Here is a 24083-nt window from a genome sequence, read left to right as displayed (position 1 = left end):
TGTCTACTCAGAGTATCTCCCACGTAGATGCCATGTCTGTTACTTTGGCAGTGCAGAGATGAATGAGGCATGATCTCTATCCTCAAGTAGGCTATAGCCCACCAGAGGGAGACGTGGTGTCCAAGCCTGAAGTCTGTACTCCTTTCACTATGATCGTGCTGCATCTGACCAGAGTAGTCAGATCTACGAATATATTTGAATCTTTCCACATTTTCTCTCCTCCTGGCTCATGGCGTCCACACCCTTTCTCATAGCACTGCTGATCCTTGGGGTATGCTTCTATTTCTAAATTCCCTCAATGTATAACAGAAAGGGCTGGGGTCAAATCCTGTTCAACCAACTAGCTGGGCAAGCAGTAACCTGACTGGTAAAATGGGGGTCATGAACCCTACCCCACAGGGCTCTTTAAGGATGGGATGGGATTGGATAGCATGTAGGGTGTCCCAGTCTCTGCCCATAACAGAGCTGGAGCTCAAGGGTCCCAAGTTCTCTGCTCCCCCTTCTAACATCTGGTGCCCAGGGTCAAAGTCAATGTTCCCAGTGAGGACTGTTCTATGCCTTGTTTGGGAAGCTCATTTTTTCAAAGCAGCTTAAACTCAGAAGCACTTCTGCAGCAGTCATATTACAGTGACTTAGTTTATAGTTAAATAAAAACTATAAAGCTTCAGTGCTTCAGCAGTCAACCGGGTCTCTCAACAAAGAAAAACTGCAGTTTACAAGGTTGTCCTATAAAAGGCCCTTGACATAGATGGTAGCCCATTAAGGAACAGTAAATGGCCCAAATTATCACCGCGTGGCATCTGCTTGAGAAATGCAGAAAGGGAGTGGGGTGGGCCGCAAGGAGATCCCTCAGGAACCCAGCCATTTCTGAATACAGACACAATGCTATTAGAACGTTAGACTTCTCCAGGGATGGGCAAAATTCTTCTGCTTTTGCCCCCAAGCCTTCATTATCAGTCCCCCAATTCCACCCAATCAATTATCCTGTTGTCGGCTTCTTACTAAAACTAATATGGCCTTCCATTCCTTCAGACCACATTTAAGGAGAGTTTGTGGGCCAAACCCTGGGAACCATGCTAATGACTCAAGAAGTAAGGCCGAATGTGGCACAGAGTCTGGTTTAACTTTCTCACCAGCCTAGAACAACTACACTGAGAACCAAGATACTGTGTCAGAAGAAAGGAGAAAGATACTGTAGGGATTCGAAGGAAAAAGAGGGAACTGAGTAGGAAGCAAGGAGCCCTGGTGGTGCAGCAGTTAAGCACCTGGCTGCTAACCAAAAGACTGGCGGTCTGAACCCGCCAGCTGCTCCGCAGGAGAAAGATGCTGCAGTCTGCTTCCTGCTTCCATAAAGATTACAGCCTTAGAAACCCTATGAGGCCATTCTACTCCGTCCTATAGGGTCGTTATGAGTCAGAATCGACTCAGTGGCAACAAGTTTAGACGGGAAGCAATGGAAAAGTTCTCGGAGTAACAGCTTTTGGAAAGCGCTGGATTATACTAAGCAGATGTAGGTATCTGACTGTTCCCAGAGGAGAGATCTGTGGAGACAACTTCCTGTCTCCTCTCACTTCAAAGCCATCTGTAACCATTCCCTCCTGTCCTGTCCCTCTACCTGTGCTAAAGATCCCATTCTGTCCTACCTCCTCAGACCTTCAGGATCCAATCACACCTTTCTTCCTCATTATCTTCTTCAATTTCCCCCATTTCACAGGCCCCTGCCCTTTAACGCAAGGTCCACTCACCCATATCCCCCAACTTATTGACTCTTTCTCCTGCCCTGGCTCTAGACATGCTATTCTCTCTCAGTTCCCCAACCCGTCTGGCTCCGTCTCCCTCTCCTTCCTAGGTCCTCTACCTCCACCCACCCTGTGAAAATTGTTCTTCACGCCACACATGCTCCACAGGTGAGCTTTTCCACTCCTACCCCTTCCACCTATACCCTCTCAGTGAATTCTTACCCAACAGACCCCCTCCTGACCTTCAATCTGTATACATACGTTACTATAGCCTACCTCACAAGCACATCACCCCCGACATGCCCAAAACTACACTTATTTCCTGACCTACACTCAAAACCATCTTCACTTTTCTTATAACCTCTATCCTACACTGATGGTACCACTATCCGTCCACGTAATAAGACAAAAACCAAGGAGGAAACCCACACATTGCCCTCTAATTCATCCCTCATCCAGTCACTTAATACTATGCTCCACCTGCTAAGTAGCTCTCAAATCCATCCCTTGCTCCCATGTGTCACCACCAGCCAGCTCAGCTCCTCGCTACCTCTCATTCAGGCTAAAGAAATGGTTCCTAATTGGTTTCCCTGTTTCAAATCTTTTTTCTACTTTCCTAAAGTGGAAATAATTTATATTAAAAAAAAATAATACATTCTATTCTTTTAAGAACCATCCATATGGGATCAAACTAACAACAGCAACTCGAAAGATTAGATAGGAAACATAGGAGGTAGTGAGTTTATGTTAACAGGGAGGGCCAATTTGAAAAAGGGGGATGAGAATAGTTGCACAACTTGAAGAATATAATCAATATCACTTAATTGTACATGCAGAAATTGCTGAACTGGTCTATGTTCTGCTGTGTGTATTCGCAACAAAAAAATAAATTTTTAAAAGATCACTAAAAAATTCAAAGTCTATAAATGTAGAAAGCAAAAAGTATCCGTAATTCCACCTTCAACAAACAACCTCTCCTAACCATTTCTAATTTTGTCTCCTTCTCTTCCTCTCCCCAAAAACCATTACAGTGCTTTCAAAATTATCTTTTCAAAATATCGGGACATCGTTTTCAGAAACCCTTGACTGGACAATCCAAAGGATAACTGACTTGGTTTCTTGAGTAAGTCAATGACAGGGGACAAAACGGAGGGGGGCACTGTCCTCAATTAAGGAAGACAACACACACAACACACCACAATAAAAAAAAATATTCATTAGAGATACACACTAAAATAGGAAATGACATGATATCTAGAATCTGCTTTAAAATACTTCAGCAAATAAAATAGGAGAGATGAAGCAAACGTGGCAAGATCCTGATAATTGTCAAATCTATGTGATGAGTATTTGTGGGTTCACTGTCTATTATTCACTCTGCTCCCTTGAATGCTTGCATTTTTAAAAACATGTACGTTTTTAATCTCGAGATGTTTATGGGGGAAGCCTACTGCTCCCCACCCCGTGATTCTAAAGTCAAATCCCTTCACAGGGCACAGAAGGCAGACACTCCATGATCTAATTCCAGACATCCTCCCAAGGCCCTTCCAGCCCTCCATGCCTGAGACAAACTAAACCACTGCAGACCTTGGCATGTGCTTCCTTCACATTTAGAGGACCCTCCTTTCCCAGTTTCTCTCTCCCATTTCATTCTATCCACCTGGCATACTCCTGCTAACCTCCAGACCTAACTAAAATGTTTCCCTCTCTGTAGCCTTCCTTGACGCCTCAGCCCAAATGCAAACATCTAGGCTACAGACACCAGGAGTAGACTTGCTCGTGTGGTCCTGGCTTGGACAGACATCAAAATGAAGACGGATGTTGACCATTCCAAGACCTAAGTGCAGCACTTCACCTCTGATGGCTCATCACGCTCCGTCAGTTCCCAGCTGGACCTGCCCCAGTGCCATGCGTGCTCCGCCCCCTTGTGCCTCTAAAGCAAGAAGGGGCAAAGGACTCACACCCACACCAACTGTAAAGTGAGTGGGCACTCAACTCAGCAGAAGATCCACCACTCTCACCAAGGCTGCAATGTAATTCTCTGGACCAAAGGCCCCACAGAAATCAGAGAAAAAGAGCCTCTGGCAAAGAGCAAGCTAAAGAGAGCAGGATGGCACCCAGCTTTCTGTTCTGCACAACAATCCCAAGGTGCAGGCCCAGACTGAAGGTCTCTCCTGCCCTCCTGGACACCTGCAGCGCCTCCACCCCACCTCCCCTCCAGAGGATCCCTTCTCGGGCAGCTCCCTTGCCCATACCACTGCCCAGGGCCCGTACCTCTGCCAACTCCTGCTCGCTGATACTTGTAGTGGCACTCCCTTTCTTCCTTGCACACGGCTCTCCCACAGTGACCCTGCCATCCCCTTTGGCATAGCTGTGCACAGTGAGAACTCCCATCTGCCCCTGGGCTCGGCAGGACAGGGGCTCATTGGTTTCTGAATCAGAAGAGACAGAATCCCGTGAAGAACTAGAGCCCAGGCTGGAAGACGCTTTCTTTTTGGAACCTGAGAAGACAAGGCATCCCCCTGTAGAAGCAGGATTCACAGAAAGATCCAAGGCAGCTGCTTCTTGTTCCTCTTCATCTTCCTCCTCCTCTAGTTTGACATTTTTGAGCTCTTCGAATTTGACCTCAGTGGAGTCTGAATAATCTGAAACACACACACACATGAGACAGAGCCAACTTCCTCCTGAACATACAAACTTGATAAAACACAGAGTGGCAAAGCACAAAGAATATGAACTGGGAGTGAGACTAGCTTTGAATCCCAGCTCTATCACTTACAGAATCACTGTGTGGCCTCCCTGGGCCTCCAGCTTCCTCCTTTGTAATGTAAGGATACTACCACCTATCTCCAGGGTTGCTCAAGATAAGATGGGAGCATAGGCTGACACATAGCAGACACTCAGTAAGTGGCAGCCGCCATTTCCTCAAAAGTCCCTTGCAGACATTCAGGTTCAGCAGAGACCTCGCTAACTCAAGCTAGACTACGTGCTGAACAGAAGCCAACCCAGCCACAGGGATGTGAGTCCTTAGTGCTGCCAGGCTGTCAGCAGAGATATCACAGTACTGTCAACACAGAGGCTTCTTCAAATCTGACCTGAGATCAATAGGAGGCGCTCTCGAACAAATCTATCCTCAACACAACCATCTGAGTGACTGTTCTAAAACACTGTATTTGACCACACCACTCCCATTCTTTAAATACAAATGGGTCCTCAAGCCTCCAAGGGTGCAAGCTCTTTAAACAGTAGGCAGTCCCTACATTAACTCATCCCGATTTCTCTAGCCTCATCTCCTGGTAATGTAACTCTCTTCCACCCTCTCACCTCTATATTCATATTACAGAAAATCACTACCAGTTCCCCAAGTAGATGATGCAGTTTCACGTCTCCATGCCTTTCCCCTGCTATTTCTCTCTGCGATGTCCTTTCTATATCCTCTCACTCTCTCTGCCTGCCTGGAAAATTCCTACTTATCCTTAAGAGTCAGTTCATTCGTCGTCTTCACCAAAACCTTCAGTGTTTCCCTAACTGTCAACAGGCAGAGGGACAAAGAGGGCCCTTCAACTGCAGGTCCCCAGTATTCCCCTGTATATCCCCAGTATTCCCCTGCATATCCCCAGTATTCCCCTGCATATCCCCAGTATTCCCCTGCATATCCCCAGTATTCCCCTGTATATCCCCAACTAAAGCGCTCTTCACACTGTACTACAACTATGCTGTCTGCTTATGGACCTGTCTCTCCCCTTCTTCATGTCTGTGACCCTACACTCAATATGGTATCTAACTCAGAACAAATATATGTTAGGGTTGTGGGGAAAATACCATAATCAACTAACCTGGGAAGGTGAGACCATCCTCGACCTGCCGCACAGAGCTATGGGTGGGCCTCATGGGAGCGAGGGCAGCCTGGCACTCCGTCATCTCATACTGTCCAGAACTCAGCTCCTCCTTGGGGAAGAGCTCACTCTGACTCACCTCCTGTGGTATTTCAAGACAAACTCGGTGCCTCTTTGTCCCTATACGGTGCTTGGCTAGGCTGCAAGAAGGAGGGCAAACCTTTTAGAAGCCCACGTATACATATATCCAATTATACAAACACATTCACACACAACCCAAAAGGGATGGCCAGAGCCCGTCAGGCCTAGTTCAAACCCCAGCCCTGCCTCAGTTTGTGTAATGTGAGACAAAGGACTTCACTTCTTTGAGGCTGTCCCATCATCTGGAAAAAAATGGATGTCACCATCTACCTCACAGATCTGTTCTGAGGATTAAGAAAACAGTGTGCTAAGTATATGGCCAAGTGCCTGGCATACTGTAGGTACCCATAAATGTTCTTTTCTCCCCCACATGGCCCAGAATAAATTCTCCTCAGAGGATAAAAATCCTCTTGTTCAATCACAAACAACACAGGCAGATGTTATGTCACACCATTTCCGCACCCTTGTGAGCCTCATCCCCACTCCATGCACTCTCCTTTGAAAACAACAACAAACCTGAAGTGATGATGAAATAATGTGACTTTTTTTGGCTCAGAGGGAGTCATGCCCTCATATGTATGTGACCTTTTGCTCCAGGAGACAACAGGTCTACACCTACAGGTGCTATCATTCCTGGAAAAGTTACAATGAAGTGCCTGAATCCACTGACTCCAAGGATTCTGGAGCCTTAACAAAAAGAGACCTTTCTTAGCTCCTCAGTTCAAACATCCCACTTAGAAACAGTTTCTCTGCAGGTTCTGGAAGCTGCCCAGACATCCCTCACTCAAATAGCCAGGACTAGAAGAGCTGCTGGGTTACCTTCTCTTCAGTTCTCCCTCCATTCCATCTTCAACCCCTTCCATGTCCTCCTCTGGACACTCCTCCTCGCTCCCAGCTCTTGGGGACAGTTCACTCTCTTTAAGAAACTCAGCTGCTTCTGGCGTGGGCAGAGTATGGTCAATAACTGTGCTGTCCTTCCCAGCTTTCCAAAGTTTGTATCTTTCTGGCTGGAACTTCCTCACAAACACATCCATGGATATCTTCACCATATCTTTTCTGCAGGAACACTGCACAAATAACCAGAGGAGCTACAGGTGAGCAAACCTTACTGTTTCCACCTGACTCTTGATCCCACCACCTCTTGCCAAATGAGAAAAACCAGACATGCCCATGAAGAAGGTGATCTAGAGCCTAATGATTCTGGTTCATAGGCAGAGGGCACAGTGTCCTTGCAGAGCCTTCCAACAAGGCAGAAAGCAGAGAAAAGTGGCCAGAATGTGCATGGTGATGGGAAGAGTCCAACTGGGCACTGATGGAGCATGGCCAACCATCAAGGTGAAGCTCTGCGTTTAGGTCTCAGGATGGTCAATACCTACCTTCACTTTGGTGTCCATCCAAGCCAGGACCAGGCTAGCTAGTCTATTCCTAGTCAAAGGTCCAGCTCTGCTACTTACCTAAATAAAAGTATATCCCTAAATATTTCTCAACAAAGAAATCTCAGAGTAGCTGAAGCAAGAACCCTGATATGTGTGGATGTAATTTTGATACCTAATGGTCTTAAACACAGGAACTTCACTTATAAAGTCCAATTTATCTGTTTTGTCTTTTGCTGCTCATGTTTTTGGTGTCATATTTATGGGGCGAAAAAAAACTCATTGCTTTTGAATCAATTCCAATTCACAGTAACCCTATAAAATAGAACAGAGCTGCCCCATAGGGTTTCCAAGGCCGTAATCTTTACGGAAGCAGACTGCCACATCTTTTCTCCCGTGGAGTGGCTGGTGTGTTTGAACAGCTGACCTTTCGGTTAGCAGCCAAGCACTTAACCACTGAGCCACCAGGGCTCCCTATTATATCTAAGGATCCATTGTTAAAAACGAGGTCCCAAAGTATTACTCCTATGGTTTCTTCTGAGAGTTTTATGGGTTTAGTTCTCACATTAGGTCTTTAATCCATTTTTAGTTTTTGTATACAGTGTGAGGTACTGGTCCAGCTTCATTATGTGGAAATCCAGTTAGTTGTTTCAGCACTACATATTAAAGAGACTATTCTTTCCCCGCTGAATGAACTCGGCACCCTTGTCAAAAACCAACTGATCACAGATGTATGGGTTTATTTCTGAACTCTCAATTATATTCCATTGGTCTATAGATCTATCATTATACCAGTGCCAAGCTGTTTTGATTGCTGACCTTCTATATGTTCTAAAATCAGGAAGTGTGAGTCTCCGTACTTTGTTGTTCTTTTTCAAGATTACTTTGGCTATTCAAGGCCCCTTGCCATTGCACATAAATTTGAGTATTGGCTTTTCCATTTCTGCAAAGAAGGCTGTTTGCATTTTCATGGGAGGAATTTCACTCTATATGTCCCAAATCTGAACAACTTTTTTTAATTTTAACACAAAATTTTGGCACTTTAGTACATTTCTGACAATTTTGTTTCTGAATTCCAAAAGTTGAAAGAACTGTTCTGAAAACCAACCAGTATGACTAACAAGAATTTGTGCAACCAGAAATTTTTAGTCACAGTGTAAAAGAAACAAATCAAGAGGACTTACCAGCACAGCTTGTTTGCCATATTCGATCCACCTCCGGGTAGCAAAATTCGTAGATTCCGCACAGTTGAAGCCATGGTTAAAGCCGGCATGGTAACCATAGGGAAAAGTGATCATAAATTCTCCAGCTTCTTGAGTCACCTGAACAAGAGCAGACTTGAAGCAACTGCATCAAATAGCAAAAAGACTACAAAGACGGAATCCCGACCCCCAGCTCTGCCACAACTTAGCTGAGTAACCAAGGATAAGTCATAAAGTCAACAGGGTCTTAGCGTCATCTTCTGTAAAATGTAAAGCTCTAACACATCAGATACCATGATTCTAATTAACTATTGCTCCAAATTAACACTGTTCAAGGGAATCTGACTCTCCTGTGTGCACTGGAAAGGTACAGTATGCCACCTTTAATACTCTTAAATCAAAGTGGTGTTATATAGCTTAGCTTTGGCCCATACCTGATACAGAGTGATTAACAGGAATAAAGATCTTCTGCAAAAGAAACCAGAAAGGGTGGTTTCTGTGTAAGCCTGAAGAATTTTTATGTAAAAATTTTATATACTTGGGTATGTAAAATCAGCTCACCTTGTCAAAGGGAATTCCATATTTCTTCAGCATTAAAGGAGAAATCAGGGTCATCTTATGCCTGAGAAAAGCCTCACAGCTTTGAGCACTTCCTGGGAAAAAGCCTGTTTAATTAAAAATGGGCGTGGGTTAATACAATACTCCACAATGGAGTAACCTGGAGTCACTTAACACCTGGGGGCTGAGCCTATCTGGAAAACAAGGAAGATGGACCACCAATGGAATCTCCAAGAACCCTTCTAGCCTCGAGTCAATTCTAAGATTTTACAATGAGCCTCTGGGCTCTCTCCCACATAGGATGTTGCAAGGGAAATCAAAAAGTTATCTTCTGTCCTTATAAAGAGCTTTAAAACTACTTGGGGCTTTTCTCCACTTCCCTGTATGCTCAATCTTTTGTTAGTAACACATCTACAGCCTAGACTACCCAGACTCCCTTGAAATGGGCTCTCGAAGGTACAAACCTATCAAAGTTCACTTAAAAGAACCACAGTGTAAAATAATTCAATTCTGACTTTAACATTTGTGCTTTTTGGTAGAATAAACAGACTCGATAAACTGTGCCTGATAAAAATGAGTCCAAGACAGCCAAAGGGGGAATTACTGAGTCCCTTCTCAGTATACAGCACAGGAAAGGCTCTGGTTTTAGTTGTTCTGCTAGGGTTAACCAATCCAGCAGTCTAGCACATCCTGCACCAACATGCCTGGTATCTTAGTTATCTCACACTGCTATAACAGAAATACCATGAGTGGGTGGCTTTAACAAACAGAAATTTATTTTCTCACAGTTTAGGAGGCTAGAAGTCTAAATTCAGGGTGCCAGCTCTAGAGGAAGGCTTTCTCCACCTGCTCTGGAGGAAGGTTCTTGTCTCTTTGAGCTTCTGCTCCTGGGCGATCTTCATGTGCCTAGTATCTCTCTTCCCCCATATCTGCCTCTCTCGCTCTCTCGTTTTACCATATTTTACGCAAATGACACGCATGCTATATACATTTCTGTGCAAACCACGCAACCCCTAGCCCATTATTTTTCTAGGCACATTATGCATGTTATATGTGTGGGTACATTATTTACATGAGTACGCTATATGCAAGGAAACCCTGGTGGCATAGTGGTTAACCAAAAGGCTGGCAGTTCGAATTTACCAGTTGCTCCTTGGAAACTCTATGCGGCAGCTCTACTCTGTCCTATAGGGTCGCTATGAGTCGGACTTGACTCAACAGCAACAGGTTTGGGTTTTTTGTTTGTTTGTTTGTTTTGGTCATTTGTGAAAAATACGGTAATCTCTTCTACACCTCAAGAGAGTGACTCAAAACACACCAACACACCCTAACACTAATCTTGCCTCATTAACAATAACAAAGACAACCCATTCCCAAAGGAGATCATAATCACAGGCACAGAGGTTAGGATTTACAACACATATTTTTGGGGGACACAATTCAATCCATGACACCTGGGAAAGAATATGACCACATTTTAGAGCTATCAGTGCAGCTCACAGGAGAATCCAACCCAGCGTATGGAGAAGACACAGTACCTTTGGCGAGACGCTCCAGCCGTTTCCCGTGCTCTGGGGGAACAGAGTACCTGCAATCAAAGAGGATCCCTGGAGCCTGAGCAGGGGACAGGCACAAGAGCTTGTTCCCACTCTCAAGACAGCTTGAAATATCAGATTTTTTATCTTCCCAACCGCAAAAGCTAGACCTGGAGAACTGATATATTAGACCGTTGGGGCACAGAAGTGGGAGCCCACATAGAAGTATGAGTGAATTTATGTATTTTATATTCATTTATTTAATAAGACATTTATTGTATATTTACCACAAGCCAGGACTTATGGTAATTTATGGCACACACTGAATGTTTCTCTCCTTTATGATGTTGTTCATGCTATAAAATTTTTTAAAAAAGAAGGACAGCATTACATAATCTTAGTATTTTTAAAAGCACTCCTGGCACAGCCTTAAAGTCCTAACTGTGATAGGATGGAGAACAAGGTGAAGATGGATTAGATACTTAAGAAACCTCACCTCGAATGTGCTGATGAGCTCATTTTCCCTTCTCCATAACAGCTATACTGATTACCCAATAATTAATTACTCCTCTAGCCAGTACCACCATTCATCTGTCAGTCTGTGGTACTGTGGTGGACAGATAAGCAACATTATGACTAGCACAGAAAATACTGAAGCTGTCAAGGATTTCATTTTATTTAGATCCACAGTCAATGCCCATGGAAGCAGCAGTCGAAAAAAATCAAACAACATACTGCATCAGGCAAATCTGCTGTGGAAAAACCTCTTTATTAAATAAAGTATTAAAAAGAAAAGACGTCAGTGTGAGGACTAAGGTGTGCCTGACCCAAGCCATGGTATTTTCAATCGCCTCATATGCCTGCAAAAGCTGAACAATGAATAAGGAAGATCACAGAAGAATTGATGCCTTTGAATAATGCTGTTGGCGAAGAATACTGAATATACCACAGACTGCCAGAAGAACGAACAAATCTGTCTTGGAAGAAGTACAGCCAGAATGCTCCTCAGTAGAAGCAAGAAGAATGACAAGACTTCGTCTCACATACTTTGGACATGCTATCTGGAGGGGCCAGTCTCTGGAGAAGGGCATCATGCTTGGTAAACTAGAGGGTCAGCAAAAAAGGGGAAGACCTTCAACAAGATGGACTGACAGAGTGGCTGCCAACAATGGGCTCAAACATAGCAACGATTGTGAAGATGGCGCAGTGTTTCATTCAGTTGTACAAAACGTCACTGTGAGTCAGAGCCAACTAAATGGCACCTGACAACAACTAGTCAGCAGGATGTCTATACCCCCCAGATTAGCTCTCCATGAAAAAGGAGAAAAAAAGAGACCCTCAGCTTATTTTAAACTTTGGTAAAACTATTAAACTTTATACGTTGAAACACACAATAACTCTATCTTGACCTTTATTCTAAAAATTACTCCACAATAACAGGAAAAACTTCCCAACCCGAATAGCTTCATTATGGGGGTGGGGGGGAACAAAAGAGGAGAGTTGAGGAAAATGTTTGTCATCTAAAGGAATCTGGGATCCATCAGGCAACCCTGCACACAAGTTTCTGGAAATCCCATTACAGATTACCTAAAGAGTGCATGTAATAACTAGAAAGCCTTCTTGAGATGAGAATGGAAATCCAATTTCAGGGAATTTCGGGAGTAAACAATGGTGAAGAAACAAAAGCTACACTTATGGATCCTAGAGATCCAGCCATCTAAGGAAGGAAATGGAAGAGCAGTGATGGGGTGGTCACAGAGACAAAAGGCATTCTCCTCAAGACTAGCATTTGAAGGAGGAAAGGAAAACCCTTGGAAAGGGCAAATGAAGATGGAATAGTTTCCAAGACTCCCCATGACCTGGCCAGTGGTGTCCCTCTGGCCTCATTTCTCACTCCCATACATAGAGCTCAACCCGCAGTGGACCCCTCCAGTTCCCTAAACAGATCATGCTCTCTCAGCTTTGGGTCTCTGCACATGTTGCTGCATCTGCCTTCCCTGTGCACCACAGAGGTAGTCTCCCCTCCTTAAGCCCACTCTACCCAGCTAACTCCTCCTCATTTTTTGGGTCTCAGCTTAGTTGTCACCTCTTCCAAAGAAGTCTTCTCTAACCCCCACGCCACCCCTTCCTATGTGGACATATAGCACCCCCTTCCCCGTTACAGCTTTTCTCACACCACGTGATCACTTTCTCACTTTTTACTTCCTATCTCCTGACCAGTCTTCTAGCTGTGTGTGGGCAGGTATCTCATCTGTCTTATTCACCACTGTTATCTGCAACACCTGCATGAAAGTGCTGAGACTGACAGGGGGATCAACCAATGGAGAGAAGAAAAAACAAATCTTTTGTCTCCCCAAGTAGACTGGTAACACCCTGGAGAGCAAGAAAGCATATGCTGAATAGCTACATTCCCCCTGTGTTAAGCATACACTGCTGCTCTTCAAATATATTTTTCTATGAGGAAAGGAAAGCCTTCTACCATCTGAAAGAGTGACTCCAGTCTTGGAAGTCTGCCTCTAAGAAATGCCTCTGGCCTTTTCAGAAAAAGAAATTAAAAAGCAGTGGGACAGCCTGGAATAGCCCCTGTGGCTCTCGGTAACTCAGCCAACTTATGCTTTCATACAATGGTATTAAGTGTCCTGCTCTCTGAGGCCTCAAAAGATGGATTGAGCACCAGAGGTCCAACAGCATCGCCTCGCTTGAAAGCCTGTTTAAAATGTAGAATGCCAGGCCCACCCCAGGCGTGCTGAACCAGAGTCTGCATTTAACAGATGCCCTGGTGATTCCTATGCACGTTAAGAGTTGAGAAGCCCCGCTCTATAACCAGAAAGCCCCAGTGCCAATGCTGGCAGACTTTACCAGGACTTTGGTTCTCCGAAGTGCAGGTAATTGATACTGTACAGGTCCATGTCTTCAGTATGCCAAGCAAAGGATGTCTTCCACATTCCAAAATACAGGTATGGGGTGTTCACACCCTCAATGGTGATCCCACTCTCCTTTTCCACCAAGTCCAGGATTGTTCTCAGCCGGCCAATATTCCACTCATCGATGTGCTGCAAAGGAAATGACAGTTCATAGCAAGTTACATGTGAATATAAACTGAGGCGCTGAACCTACAAATCAGGGTAGGTCACAGATAAGTTGATACCTCTAAGAAAGATGTGGAACAATGTCAAACAGCATGGACACGAAGACCACAGCACCTCTCACTCACTTTTCACAGCCACCACTGAAACTGAGGCCATTTTACCTCCAAAGGGCAAGCGTCACTTTGTGAACACTTTGGAAGATGCTAAGAGATGGCGGCACCTGTTCTAATCCCTAGGAGGAAGTGCTTAAATTGAAGCCAAAGATACTTAAATCAAAGTAGGAAAAAACTCTTAGACAATAAAAATGCAAAACATAGGAATTAACTATAGCAATTTCGTGGCTTTTCTAGTCCCAATTTCCACTGGCCCGTGTCTTCAGTTAAAGTCTATAATGCCACCCAAATCCTTTTCCTGTGTTAAGTACACTCTCAATAATTTTACCCTGCTTTCGTACCTCCCCACCCCAGATTCTTATAGCGCCTTCCTGCCATTCATCCCTCTAAACCTGACTTCCTATCACCTAGAAAGCTCATCAACAAACTTGGAATGCACTTTTTAAACTCCTTCCTTCCAATTATTCACAGAAACATCAACATCAATCTGAGCAATAATTCCTGAAATGTCCTACAAATTTTTAATCATCCAAATACCAAATAATTCCCTCTTTTGCCATTTCTAAGGTAGTTCCTTATGTCAAACAGCACTATATCCGAAGGCAATGCAATTTCTAAAAATAGCTTTTGCTACAAAATCTTGAGGGATTCTGAAAATCTAAATACATCTCTCTTCTTAAACATATACCCCTTTCAGTAGATGAGTCAGTGATCTTTTTTTCTGCAGAAACCACACTGCCTCTCCCCCAACATTTCATTTTCTCTGATCCCACCCTCTCAAGAACTCATCAGTTACCACCCACAGGTTATGCTAAGGGCCCTTGAAAAGAACACCACATCATTCAATTCACATGTAGAGTAGGAGAAATAAAATTCAGTCTCATGTAAAAATACCCACAATTAAGTGAACACAGCGTGTCAGCTGCTAGTAGATCATTCATTTGTTTGTCCACCCATTCAGCCAACAGCTTTCAGGTGCCTACTATGTGCTGGGCTTCATAACAATAGTTTTACACAGCAAAATTACAAAAATGCTGCAAACACGCTTTCCAGTGAGTCTCACCTTTTCATAGAGAGTGCCATTCACATCTGCACCATAGATTGGGGGATTAAATGTGAGATTTTTCCAGTATTTCCGCTCAAGCTCTTCAAACTCACTATAGCGCGGGGTACAGTACCTTTCAAAAAACAAAAGTAAAAGTATTAACCATTAAAAACCTGTTGCAGTCAAGTCGATTCCTACTCATAGTGACTGTTTAGGACAGAGTAAAACTGCCCCATAGAGTTTCTTTCCAAGGAGCACCTGGTGGATTTGAACTGCTGACCTTTTGGTTAGGAGACACAGCACTTAACCACTATGCCACCAGGGTTTCCATTAAGGGGACTAAATTCATTATGCACAAACAGTGTAAGACATAATCCCCTTTTGTAGGGATAGCAAGACATTTCAAATGAACAGGACATAATTTTGGCCTTCAAGGCTCTAAGCAACTCCCTCAATATCCCTTCCATGTGCTCTGGGCCTGAGGAAAATGATGGATGCTCAGATGTAAACTCGTTTTCCTTAAGAAGCACAATATCCTCAACTCTCTAAAGAGACTCTATTTAAACTACACTCGGGCTGGTGCAGGAGTAGCTTGGCCACCTGGGAGACAGAAGCTTGCAAACCTGTAGGAACCAAAAGCCAGAAACCCCAATATAACCACACACACACACACACACAAAAAAAAAAAAAAAAAAACCAAACCCAGTGCCATCAAGGCAATTCCAACTCATAGCGACCCTACAGGACAGAGTAGAACTGCCCCATAGAGTTTCCAAGGAGCGCCTGGCAGATTCGAACTGCCGACCCTTTGGTTAAGCAGCCGTAGCACTTAACCACTACGCCACCAGGGTTTCCAACATACCCACGGACATGTAAAATCAGCCAGTATGTGAAAAGCTGAGGCCTCTGGCAGCACTCATTTCCCTGCACCAACATTAAGGAAGATGCTCCGAGAGGGTTCATTTCACTGCTCCAGGCCAGGCACCTTTGGCAATGTCTAACACTCAACAGAGAATCCTACCTAAAATACATTCAATATTCCTAAAAATACAAACATAGATTTGTGCATACCAAATGTTACATTTAGGGAACCTTAAATTATATATATTATATATAGTCATATATAATATATATAAATTATATATATATAAATTATATGTATAATATAATCATATATAAATTATATATAATGATATATCTGTAAAATACATATATAAAATATACAATATAAATTATATAAATGTAGATAGAGATACATAGATATCTCCCACCTCCAAGTGATCTGTTTTATTAATGTGGATTTGTTACTACTGGGTCTTATTAAAGCTGGCTGGACATGTAGAGAGAAATCAAGGGTAAGAACTTGTTATATTTCAGGGTGAAGGCAATAGACACAAGACTGGCAAATTTAAAAGGAAACGAGGTATCCTGAAAGAAGCAACAGTCTAGCATCTGCTGACAAGAAGAGAAGACAGACAGTGGGCTAAGGCCCCCAGCAGAGTCCCAGGTGAGAAACAGAAATAGAATGCATACACATGACACAGATGAAAGGATGACAGGGCCTTTCATCTACAGAGCATGTCACACCTCTTCAGCATGCTTTTACATACATTCTTACACTGGATAACAGGAAAGCCAGAAATACAGATATTTTAAGGGTTCAGTTATCAGTAAAACTAGAAGATCTCAATTAGAATTGTGATAAAGTCAAACAGAAAGAAAGTAAAGAGCAGAAACAGAAAAAGCAAGACCTGATGAGAGAGATGACAAAGCACATGAAGTCCTGCCCCCAGAGTGTGAAAACTGGCAAGCTAAAGATTTAGCTTTGGGCTCGTTCACAGCGAGGGCGTAATTCGTCTGACTGGCTGAAATCAAGACATACACAGACAAAAAGTCTCAGGAAAAGAAGCAAAGGAGAATGGAAAAATCCTTGTGTAAACTCAAAACTGAGAAGTAACATGAGAAAGAAGATTCAAGAAAGAAGATAAAGGAGGAGCAAACAGAGCTGAATGAGGGAAACACAAAATTCATTCTCTGCAAATCTGAGGTAAAACGAGAGTTAAATATTAAACGCAGCAGAGAAAAACAACTGACCTAAACAAGAAAAGTTTCTAAAAGATAAGAATGTAGTGATGGTAAAAAAACAGGGTGATAGAAAATAACAACCAACTTGGTAGTTTATTCACATCTTGTTCATGTCAAAACAAAAAAACGGGGTGGCAGCTAAGTGGATACTGAGGAGTCTGCATGATTAGGTAAAGACAGAAGGATCCAGAGTAAAGAGACGAACTAACGCCACTTTTTGATAAGCAGGTTATCGATACATACGGCAAAAGCTCCTTTTAAATCATGTTCAACTTTCTCCTTTGCAACTTAGCAATTTACCAGAACAAGAAAATGATTCCCCTTTTGATGGAGAAACAATGGGATAACTTTACGTAAGAACGTGTACAAGTTTAGACTGTGACACGATACTGAGAGGAGGAAGTAATCCCATAAAAAGAGCAGAAAGGAAGACAGAAGCTAGAGCTGAGGGAACTGCTGCTCTTCAGGAGGATGGTCATTGCCTTGGAGACAGCTATGAGGATGAGATGCTAGGTCCTGGATGGTACGACAGGTAAAGAAAGAAGCGTGTTTTCACTCACTTATCACTGTTGGCTATCTTGCGGAACTCTCGAACAGTCATGGCCTTCTTCTGTATGTTGTACTGAGTAAAGAGGCCAGACTGCCCAGTCACCAGCTGTTGGATGGGGGCAGGAATGACCAGATCATCAATATCATCATAGGAAGCTCGTGGCTTCCACTCCTTTGGAGGAACAACCTGTAGGGAATACAAGAAACAAAGGGATAGATCAGAAACCTGCAAAGCCAGTCAGAATCCAGGAAGTCTGCAGGCTGCTCTCCAATCTAACAGTCAAGTTTTCTAGAAAGTTACCTTGATTTAACCACACTCGCCCAAACACAGCAAGTCACACTGCCATGCTAACCCTGATCCAGTTCTGCCATTAACAGCTGCCTAACTGCAGTGACCTAAGGAAATACTTGTTCCCAGCCTCAGTACCTTATCTGGGCATCAGGAAAGGAGGGTGAAGAGCTGATTCTCTCCCAATCTAACTGCAGGGCTCTCTTTAAAAAAAAACGAAAAGTACAATTTTACTTGATTTGGTAAACTCTACACTCTTAAAAGTTGAGAGTAAGATATTGCAACAGCTACCTTCTAATAACATTTTGTTTCTCACCCATATAAGTATACTACCTATTCAAATAATACTAATAAATTAACCAGATAATTAACATGGGAAAAAAAGAATGAGTTGGATCCATAACTGACCTAGAGGGAGAAAGATATGTAATTAAAAACAAAAAAGGAAAAAGACCAAACTGACACAAATACACACGGCATGGTCCCATTTTGTTTAAAATAAAACAAAAAATAATGTCTTACGTGTATGTTCATTTGTGTGAGCAGAGAAAAACATACGGAAAGAGATATGCCAATCAATTAACAGTGATTACATTAAGGATGTGGCACAAGAGCAGATGGGTGAAGATTAGCCATTTCTTATTTCTCAATCATTTAACTTGTAATAACCAGAATGCTTTTGTAATTTTTTTAAACTAATAAAGTTGAACCCCCCAAAAAACCGTACCATGAAAAAGCTACACTGAGGTCTTGCTGCTTCTACCTGCTATTAACCCTGCAGTAGCAATATCTGCATATAAGAGTAAAGATGGAAATATCTGAGGCCTCAGTGGGGGTACCAACATCCAAGGACTGGTCCTCAGCTTGGTAATCACTGTCCTTACTTTCTTTTTTCAAATTAAAAAATATATACACATGATAGGAAATTGCAACAGTTTAAAACAATAAAAGTTTCCTCCTGGTTCAGAGTCCCCTGCCTCTGACCTTCTTGAGGATCCTTCCAGAAATGCACTCATTTTATTTACTTGATTCTGACAGAATATATTACGGGTTGATTTGACTCAAAAGAAAAAACTAACCTGACTCACAGGAGAAAAAAGTATAAACCAGAAACCAATTTCAAGTTACAAGAACCAGAATACTCATGCTGGCAGGCATTTTCCCCTTGAAGAAAGACCACATGGAAAGTCAAGTTGAGGATGCTCAACGAGAATGAAATCAGAGCCAGAGGCTTTGGATGGCCACAGCGCTCCACACAGAGATAAAAACCCTAAAGCACCCATCTTCACCGTGAGGACCGAGGTACCACACCATCCAGTCCTGGGAACACTGGCTCTTTCCAAGCTGCTCTCCTCCCACCTAAAAGCAGTGATTCTCCAGATGCTAACAAAAGGAATTAACTTACGAACAGGACAGCACACACTCATCGGTCTACCTGCCTGTTGGTAAAACCCAGCACTTCTGGTCTTCATTAGGAAAAATCTTACTGCTGCCCTCTGTAACAAAAGCCAGAATGAACAACCCCACCCCTTACCTTGGCCAGCCCAGCCCGATGAGCTCCTTGGGATTCAATGTAGGCAATGTATCGACTGAAGTTCCGGAACTCCTCCATGGTCGGATAGAAGGTCATTATTCGAGCACTGGGATTCAGGGTTTCTGATTCAGAAGCCATTTTCCCTACTCTCTGAGGTCACTTTGGTCAGATGAAATCTAAAGAAATATTATTAACAGCTTAAAATTACATAAAACTTAATCAAAATTAAATGCTGTGGATGTCAGTGCTGAAAATAGTAAAAGAGGATGTAGAATTCTGAAGAAGCAGTGAGACCTCACAGCTGGAATCTGCCTCTGGAAGAGTCATTTAAAGGAATTTGAAATACAGATAGAAAGGGTTTTCTCTAAAAGAACCTGACGAATGGAAATTGCAAGTATTCAAATCTCATTTAGATGGATACATTGTTTCGGCTATAAAAGGAGCAACTGTAATCATTCAGTGGTTGGTCCTATCTAACAATACAGCTGCCCTGCCTGTATTTTACCCTTTTATCTTTTCAATTTAGTCTCTATTCACACCTTGCTAAGCCCTTCTCAGAACATTAAAAATAACTTAAAACCAGATTTAAAAAGCTACCTATCTATGGACCCCCTTCTAGGGCACAGCTTTAAAACAGGATTCCAAATCCTTTAAGAAAAGTTACTTGGTTACAAGATTACAAAGTTTAAGGTTAAAAAAATACTTTGACATTAGTAGCAAGAGCTATAGCTTTTAAAGCCCTAAAGTGAAGCTGTTCTCACATCTAAGCCAAAATGCAGTTCCAGCAGTACTTAATGAAGTCAAGCCAGAGACTCGTTTAATTGCACTGTACCCAGAATTCAAAGGACAAAATTTAAACAGGCAGTAAACTGGCAATACAGGGCGAACTTCGTAAGTGACTGCAGAAAATAAAAGAAATACTTTGTTATGCTTTTAGATGAGGCCTTCAGCTAAGTGCGTACACTAGCCATTCTCTGGTAACACAACAGGCCATCTCAACTGAGAAAAGGACAAAGCATACCAGCTAAAAGGAGTAAGTTTAAAAGCAAAAACAGCATGCCCTCTACTGAACCTCCTCACCAAGGGTTTAGCCATCCTGCTCCCCCAATCTGGGCCCCAAAGCCATGGCAGCCCAGTTCCAAGAGTCCCCTTGAAAGCTGGAGAGAGAGCCCAGAGGGGAGGAAACTGCTTCCAATGTACCAGTAATCTTGTAACAGACTGGGGAGACAGAATAGAGAGCTGTCTGAGAGAGGAGAAAAGTCAAGCTCCACTACCTGCATCCACCAAAAATAACCGGTGTTTCTGGCCAGGTTCTTTCCATGCGCCTTGTGGAAACTTTGCATGGGAAGTGTACTATTATCGCTGTTTTGCATACCAGGAAATCTCACAGTCCTGAAATGCACTCCTTTTGCTCCTCCCATTACTAAATGCTGCCTACTCTCCACCTAGACTAAGTCCTTTGCAAGGGCAGGCTCAAGTGTGAGGGAACCTGAAGTTTATTCCATTTTGAGGATCCTCTTTAAAAAAAAAAAAAAAGACATCCTGCTTTTACAAAACGGTATCATGTGATCACAATGTGAGGGCTTCCCCCCACACCTTGGAAGGGGCCCATCAGCTTCACGTACCTTTGACCCTAATCATCTTAGTAATGGCTAAAACCTAGAACAATGCATGGCACGGAGCAGGCACCCGGTAACTGCTGAATAATGATTTCCTTACCCTCACCATAGTAGCTCATCTCCTTTCTTCAACTCTAGGGTTCCCTTCCCCCAATCTATTCCCTGGGGAGAGTTCCCATTCCCTGACACCTTTCCTTCCGCATCCAGTAACAAAGCTTAGTGGTTCAAGAGCACCGGCTCGAGTCAAAACAACTCTGACTACAGGTCTGGTCTCTACCGTTCATCACTTGTGTGACCTTGGCAGCGGAAGTTGTCTGAGTCTCAGTTTCCCCACCTGTAAAATGGGGATCCCAACCCCACGCGCTGCAGGGTTGCTGTGCTTAAGTCAGATGATGCAAGCGAAACGCTAAGCACTAGGCCCAGTACTCAACTACTCAATAAAGGCAGCTGTTGCTAACAACAGTTCGCACCCTCGCCCCCTTCCCTCGCAGCCGCTCCCGCCGGCATCGCTCCACAGGTAACTTCCCCTGCCCCGCTCCCAGGGTCCGCGAAGCTCACCGTAGAAAGTCCGGCCCCTCCCGGCCCCGCCGCCCAGGCGAGTGAGGCTGGGCCGCAGGAAGAAGAAAATAAGGCTCGGTGGACCCGCCCACCTTCCCGATCTCCATTGGCCACAGGAAATTGGAAAAGGCCAATCTCAGAACCCACTTTGGAAACTCCTTCTCCCATTGGCCAAAAACTATGCCTATCACTCACCTCCTAAACGAACCCTCGCCCCTCCCCCACCGAGGTTCACGGTCACGACTACAGCAGCAACAAGCCTAAAGGATTACAAAATCCTACGGTTCTCACCTAAAGCCCACCGTCCCGGCAGGGCTTGGGTCCAACTTTTACTGTCGCCACTAACCGACTCTACCGCTTTTCCAGCCGGCCAAGGGCGAAGCCCCGCCTCCTCTAGGTTCGGCCTCTGCGCAGCCTCGCAGCGCCCCACGGAGTCGGCCAATGCGGGAACTGCTGTAAGATCTCAAACAGCAAATGGGCACGTGATTCAGCCGCCTCAAAGTCCCGGAATTTCAATCCGCTCAGCCTATGAGCGCCGGCTCGGGCTGTTGCCAGGAGAAAACGCTGTACCACTCGGGAGCACGGCCACTGAGCATCTGGGCTGAACCTTGGAGCTGGCCAATCACAGACGAGCTTCAGTAACTAATCAGGGTTGAAAGAAATGAGCACCTAGAAACGGGATGGTCGGGAAGGTGGGTAGAGGGCGAGGAGGTTATTGTGGGGTGTTTTTAACGAAAGAGCGGGGCAAAGTCTTTTGGGGGTGATTTCGACCCTTGCCTTGTGTGAAAGTGTGATGGAGACTATTAAGGGCAGGTTCCGAAGTTGTAGAGTTCCTGATAAAGTGATCAACGTGTCTCAGTTTGCCCGGGTCTGTCTAGGTTTGAAAACAAGTCCCGTGTCCTGGGAACCCCTTAACTCTCCGGAAGACCAGGATGGTTGGTCACCTTACTTCCTGAGGACTATTAGGAACAGTTCTTGAAGGGGAGAGAGCCCTGAGGATCATTAGGACAGGTCCTGGGAGGAAGTGGAGTCCTTAGAGTCATTAGAAGCAGTTCCTCAGTGAGTGGGGATTGGGGGTCATTAGGAGCAGCTCTTGGGAGGGGGGATCCTGGGAGTCCTAATAACTCTAAAAGGCACTTCTGGAGGGCAAGGGGGTTCCTAGAAGTCATTAGGAGCGGTTCCTGAGGGGTCGTGAGCCCCTTAAGGAGCTACTTGATTGTCAAGAGTGGTTGGGGAGGAGGCGTACAGGACACCCTTATAGGTCAAATAGGAAAATAGAACACCCACAACTAGAGTCATTAAGAAAAAAAAAAAAAGTACAAAATTCCCCGTAGATGAGTAATGGGGTAGTGTAGTGGAAATAGTTACAGAGTCTGACTTGTGTTCAAAACCAGGTCACTCCTCTAAGCTTGGATTTTCCCATCAATAAAATGGAAAAGGTAATACCTGCCTTGCAGAATTGTTGTGAAGATGAGAGCTAATGTACATTGACAAGAAGGATGGTATTACATAGAATGGTACCGACTTAGACCATTTGTGATTTATCTCCTGGGGCTGGGCACACTGCTTCCTGGAGAAAGAAAAAAAAAATAGAGTTTTGTTTTTTTTTAAAAAAAAGGTGGGGGGGAATGGCTGTTGTCTTTCAGAACGGTTATAAGGTCGTTCTCTCTTGACCTATTAAGGTAATATAATAGATTATATTGGGTAGCTCACAGAATTGTTACGAGTCTAAAGAATCCAGCTTGGAGGATACATAACAAGGAAGACCACCCCAAATCATGCAGCAGAATTGATCCACTACCTTCCTTGCTGCTGGACATGCCCTAGACGTGGATACAGTTGCCAGCACTGTCACTACCAACTGCTCTGTGAACTTGATCTTGGTACATTTCCCACTGTGGCCAAAGAGTGTTTTCCAAAGTCTCTGCTACTTTGTATCACTAATTTCCATCCGGTGCGTATACATGACGGGTAGGGCCTAGATCAAGTTCTCTGGACCTCCTACTATTTCTCTGACCAGTTTATCTGTTTCTACTTTAGGCTCATCTTTCTCTTCCTGCCCCTTAAATGTTGATAGTCTAAGCAAAACTAACCTATGGTAATAGAAGTCAAAGTCGTGGTTACCTTTGGGTGAGGGGCAGGGAATGATGGCGGGACACAAGGAATGGCTTCTATGGTGTTGGTAATGTTCCATGTCTTGATCTGGATGGTGGTTACACTGGTGAGTTCACATTGTAAATATTCAATTGAGCTGCACACTTATAAATTGTATATAACATTTAATGTACATGTTTCAATTTAAAAAGAAGAAAAACATGTTCTCTTCTCTCTTATTCTACAGACTCTCCTTGGGTACTTCTGGTTCCACAACTCACTAGCTGTATGACTGAGGGCAAATTACTTAATTTCTGTTTTCCTCAGTTTTCTCCTAACTAAAATTGGAATGAAAATGGTTCTTCCCTTTCTTGGTTCTGAGAATTAAATGAGATAGTACAGCTAAAGCACTTAGAAGTCTAGCTGCCATGTTGCTACATTTCCCACAGCTGCCAAAGAGGGTTTTCCAAGGTCTCTGCTACTTTATATCACTAAAAAGTACTCAGTAAGTATTAACTGTGATAATAGATTAATGATGATGGTGGTAATGATACAAAGCACTCAGCATAGAGCCTGAAACAAGAGCTCAATACACTTCCACTCTTAGGCTTCACTCATTTGTGTACCCTGATGACACCCATTCTATGCCCCAGCTCAGTCTTCTCCCCTGAACTGAGATCCATAATCCTGCTATCTCTGAGCCCCTCCCCCTAGATGTCCTACA

General features: G+C 43.7%; 1 protein-coding gene across 6 annotated transcripts in view; it reads right to left on the bottom strand.

The window, feature by feature from the left end:
- The window catches only part of KDM4A (lysine demethylase 4A), a 45674-nt gene extending 23965 nt beyond the window's left edge, over window positions 1-21709 (bottom strand). For 3 of the 6 annotated variants that reach the window (XR_010321384.1, XM_010595289.3, XM_064281844.1), the window contains exons 1-11: window positions 21557-21709; window positions 19089-19264; window positions 17277-17452; window positions 14650-14764; window positions 13244-13437; window positions 10388-10437; window positions 8853-8956; window positions 8274-8411; window positions 6536-6783; window positions 5576-5775; window positions 4014-4384 (exon numbers count right to left, since the gene is read on the bottom strand). Coding sequence is in view for 5 of the 6 variants with exons in the window: in XM_010595289.3 (XP_010593591.1) it covers window positions 4014-4384; window positions 5576-5775; window positions 6536-6783; window positions 8274-8411; window positions 8853-8956; window positions 10388-10437; window positions 13244-13437; window positions 14650-14764; window positions 17277-17452; window positions 19089-19226 (1734 nt within the window). In the remaining variant the exon portion in view is untranslated. Of the gene's footprint in view, window positions 1-4013; window positions 4385-5575; window positions 5776-6535; window positions 6784-8273; window positions 8412-8725; window positions 8760-8852; window positions 8957-10387; window positions 10438-13243; window positions 13438-14649; window positions 14765-17276; window positions 17453-17692; window positions 17758-19088; window positions 19265-21265; window positions 21364-21556 lie in introns of those variants that run through there. The other 3 variants (XM_003415548.4, XM_023554620.2, XM_064281845.1) reach the window with 3 other exon arrangements.
- Between the last annotated feature and the right edge of the window lie 2374 nt (window positions 21710-24083).

Source organism: Loxodonta africana, chromosome 3, assembly GCF_030014295.1.
Source record: "Loxodonta africana isolate mLoxAfr1 chromosome 3, mLoxAfr1.hap2, whole genome shotgun sequence".
Taxonomy (NCBI): Eukaryota; Metazoa; Chordata; class Mammalia; order Proboscidea; family Elephantidae; genus Loxodonta; species Loxodonta africana.
This window is presented reverse-complemented; position numbering and strand designations above follow the sequence as displayed.